The 3,096-nt window shown below is 36.8% G+C and overlaps 2 protein-coding genes across 2 annotated transcripts; both read left to right on the plus strand.

Moving 5' to 3' along the window:
- Positions 1-265: 265 nt before the first annotated feature.
- On the plus strand, positions 266-993 carry RHIMIDRAFT_263862 (uncharacterized protein; the record flags this gene model as incomplete). Its single annotated transcript, XM_023611709.1, has 2 exons — positions 266-695; positions 761-993. 2 exons carry the CDS (start codon positions 266-268, stop codon positions 991-993), a joined length of 663 nt encoding a protein of 220 aa, XP_023462775.1.
- Positions 994-1,273: 280 nt separating this feature from the next.
- On the plus strand, positions 1,274-1,459 carry RHIMIDRAFT_207146 (uncharacterized protein; the record flags this gene model as incomplete). The annotated part of the gene is made up of 1 exon (XM_023606964.1): positions 1,274-1,459. A coding segment is annotated over one exon (186 nt), but the record flags the coding sequence as incomplete, so codon positions are not given.
- Between the last annotated feature and the right edge of the window lie 1,637 nt (positions 1,460-3,096).

Genomic DNA, 3,096 nt, shown 5'->3' on the forward strand with positions numbered 1-3,096 from the left:
AAAATTCAGGAGCGTTTTGACTGGGTTCATAAGTGGGAGTGTACGGGCATGGACTTTAGAACTAACTGCGTCTTTCTCGATGAGCTTGCATTTCATATTAATTTAAAGCGTAGTATGGCCTGGTCAAAAAAAGGATTGCCTGCTGTGGTCACAGTGCCCAAAACCCGAGCACAAACAACAACGATTTTAGGTGCGATCTCTGCTTCAGGATTAATAAAGTGTAGCCTGAGATTACCGCAGCCGCCAGCCAAGCAGCACCGTATCCATGGAGGGCTTTATCCGCTTCCTTCAAGCTAGATCTGAACAGTTTGCTGTTCTCAGTCAATTCTATGGACATACCATCACAAATCATGATAATGGATACCCCCTCTTTCGCAAGATCCGTCTTTCAGCGTACTTCAACAAACAACGTGCCGATCAAAGGCTTATTCAAGACTTACACGCCAAGTTTGGAGAAGATGCTGTGTTTGTGATGGGAAACTGGTCCGCTCCCCATGCTAGGTATCATGAGCCCATCCGTGGCCTTGGCTTCCGAAGACTCCTCAAGAAGCATGGGTTCCAAGTCTTTCTTATAGGCGAGTACAAAGCCAGTAGGCGCTGTCCAACATGCCACAACGAAAGCCTCCGCACGTTCCGTCGTGTTCCAAATCCACGACCGTATCAACGTGAGCGATATCCTACTGCTATCTGCCATGGTCTTTTAAGGTAATAATACATGAACCACTTGGATAACTTTATACTGATTAAACATTGCTTGTAGATGCACCATACTGTAGACCCGCCATGGCAGCACCAGATAGATATCGCTTATGGAACAGGGATGTTGCTGCTTGTCTCAACTACATGCACATCCTTCGTGAGCTTCGACGTAATGACATCGTTCCTCATAGGTTTCACCGGGTTGCTGTTGCTCCTACAAGACGTCGAAGAAGAGTGGACGATCAGGAGCAACCTAGAACTAGAATACGCTTAGACGATGATTCTCCGTCCTAGTTATCGCTAGGACACATCTAGATGTCTTCGGGGTAAGTTGTATGCAATAATCTTCTTACATAACTAACTATATAATTCTTTATATTCTCTCTTTGGTACTTATTACTCTCACTTGCATGTCGTCTCCTTCGCACGTATTTTATTTTTAACCTTTGCGTAAATACTTTTTTTAATATGCGCCAATTATTTTTTTTCATACACGTCATAATTTTATCCTCTTTCTGAAATTTATTTTTAATAAAACAGTATGGTTATGTATTTGCCTCCATATTAACTAGAATTGAATCCAATTGAACGGTTCTGGGCAATCGTAAAAGGAAGATTGAAGTGTCACAAGTTGCTGACTGAAGAGAGAATGTCTGAAAGAATTGCTGAGGCTTGTAATGCTATACCCGTTGAGAATTTGTACAACTTTGCTAGTCATTCTAAACGACAAATCATTAATTGTTATAAGACATCATTCTAAATATATAACTGTCTAATAAACATCCATTAGCATATATATAAATTGCAAATAGAAGTGACAAAATAACTCTTTTTACATGGATAGTTTAAATTATAACTTGGGACAATTGTTTTGGCAAAGTGATTTTATTTTTTTAGTAACGAACATTTGATCTCGCAAAGTGACAGTACAGAATCTGTTTATAAATACTATGGAGCAAGTAATATTTCATTTACGTTTTCCTCAAAAACTTTCTGCTTTCTCTAATGAAAGTATTGTCGGTTGCGCCTTTTGGTGCATCTGGCGTGCACACTGGATGTTTATTTTCAATGGACATCCTTTTATCCCATCCAAGGTTTTTCGGGCTATCATAGGTTGCCTGGAATCCTTCAAGCATTAATTTTATATTTGTTAATTTTCTTTAGTAGTTCTGTCTTTCAATAGTCCACCACTGATTTCAAGTGGCTATTTTATTTATTTAAAAAAATAAAGCTTGGCTAAAAACGCCCCTACAAAAAAAAAAAAAAAATTATGCTTATATTAATATTGTTATACTAGTAGCTACTATAGTTGTTATTATAAGTTATTCTTATCAGATGCGATAGAGGAATGTAAAGTAGAATGTATGCTCTACTGTAAGATTATACTCGAGTTATTATAATGATTATCTCATCAAACACATCAGTTGCTTCATTAAAGTGTTCGGAGATGGCATTGGCACTCAGTAGCACAAGTTGTTTCGCCCAGAAAACACTGCTTGCTTCAAGTAAGAATCCGCTCGGACTAGTGATAAACTTCTCTTCAATAGAAGCGGCAAGGGAATTAGTTGCCACAACTAGAACAATAGGCAGGTATTTGTAGCGTGAGTAAGCGTTGGACGAATACTTGATTATTCTGAACATGAATTCTTGATAACACACTATTATAACACATAACACATAACACACTTACATGCCAAGTCATTAATTACATTTGTTTCTTCATGAAATAAAAAAGTGCCTGCATTATCTGAAAATAGAATAATTTGTAAACGAGAGTGATGAGTTGTTTTATCATTAGATAAAACAATAGACAACAACTTTACAGTTCTGTTTAAGAGAATTGCACAAATAAATAGACACTTAAAAGAAGGAAGAGAAGGAGAGAAAAGACTAAGGGCAGAATGAACATAGTATTGTAGATAAATAAAAATTGTCGTCAAATAGAAATTGTTGTTAAAAATAAATCATGTCAAGACACCTTTTACAGTTATTGTTATTCTTTATCTCTTCTTTCATATTTTAAACAAAATGCGCGGTCAAGTCCATAGTATTCTTAAGCAATGTATGAGAGAAAAAAACAAATAGAAAATGAGAAACATCAAACCTCATCCAAAGGTAAAATAATGGAAGTCTCAATCATCTTTGACTCCATAAACATCATCCATGTATTATAAGTAAAGCCAAGAGAAAAAGGATGAGTCAAGCAGAGAAGATTGAGAACAAAAAAAAAAAAAAAAAGAAAAAGGCGAAATACGATCACAAGCATGAGCAAGAAAAGACATTGTTTGTACAAGCTGCCACCAAAAAGAACACAAGAATGCAAGATCTTCCTCATGCCCAAATCGAAAGTTAACAAAACAAGAAGAACTTCAGCAGCTCATGGGGAATCGAAAGACA

Source organism: Rhizopus microsporus (genome assembly GCF_002708625.1).
Source record: "Rhizopus microsporus ATCC 52813 unplaced genomic scaffold scaffold_19, whole genome shotgun sequence".
NCBI classification, from domain to species: Eukaryota; Fungi; Mucoromycota; class Mucoromycetes; order Mucorales; family Rhizopodaceae; genus Rhizopus; species Rhizopus microsporus.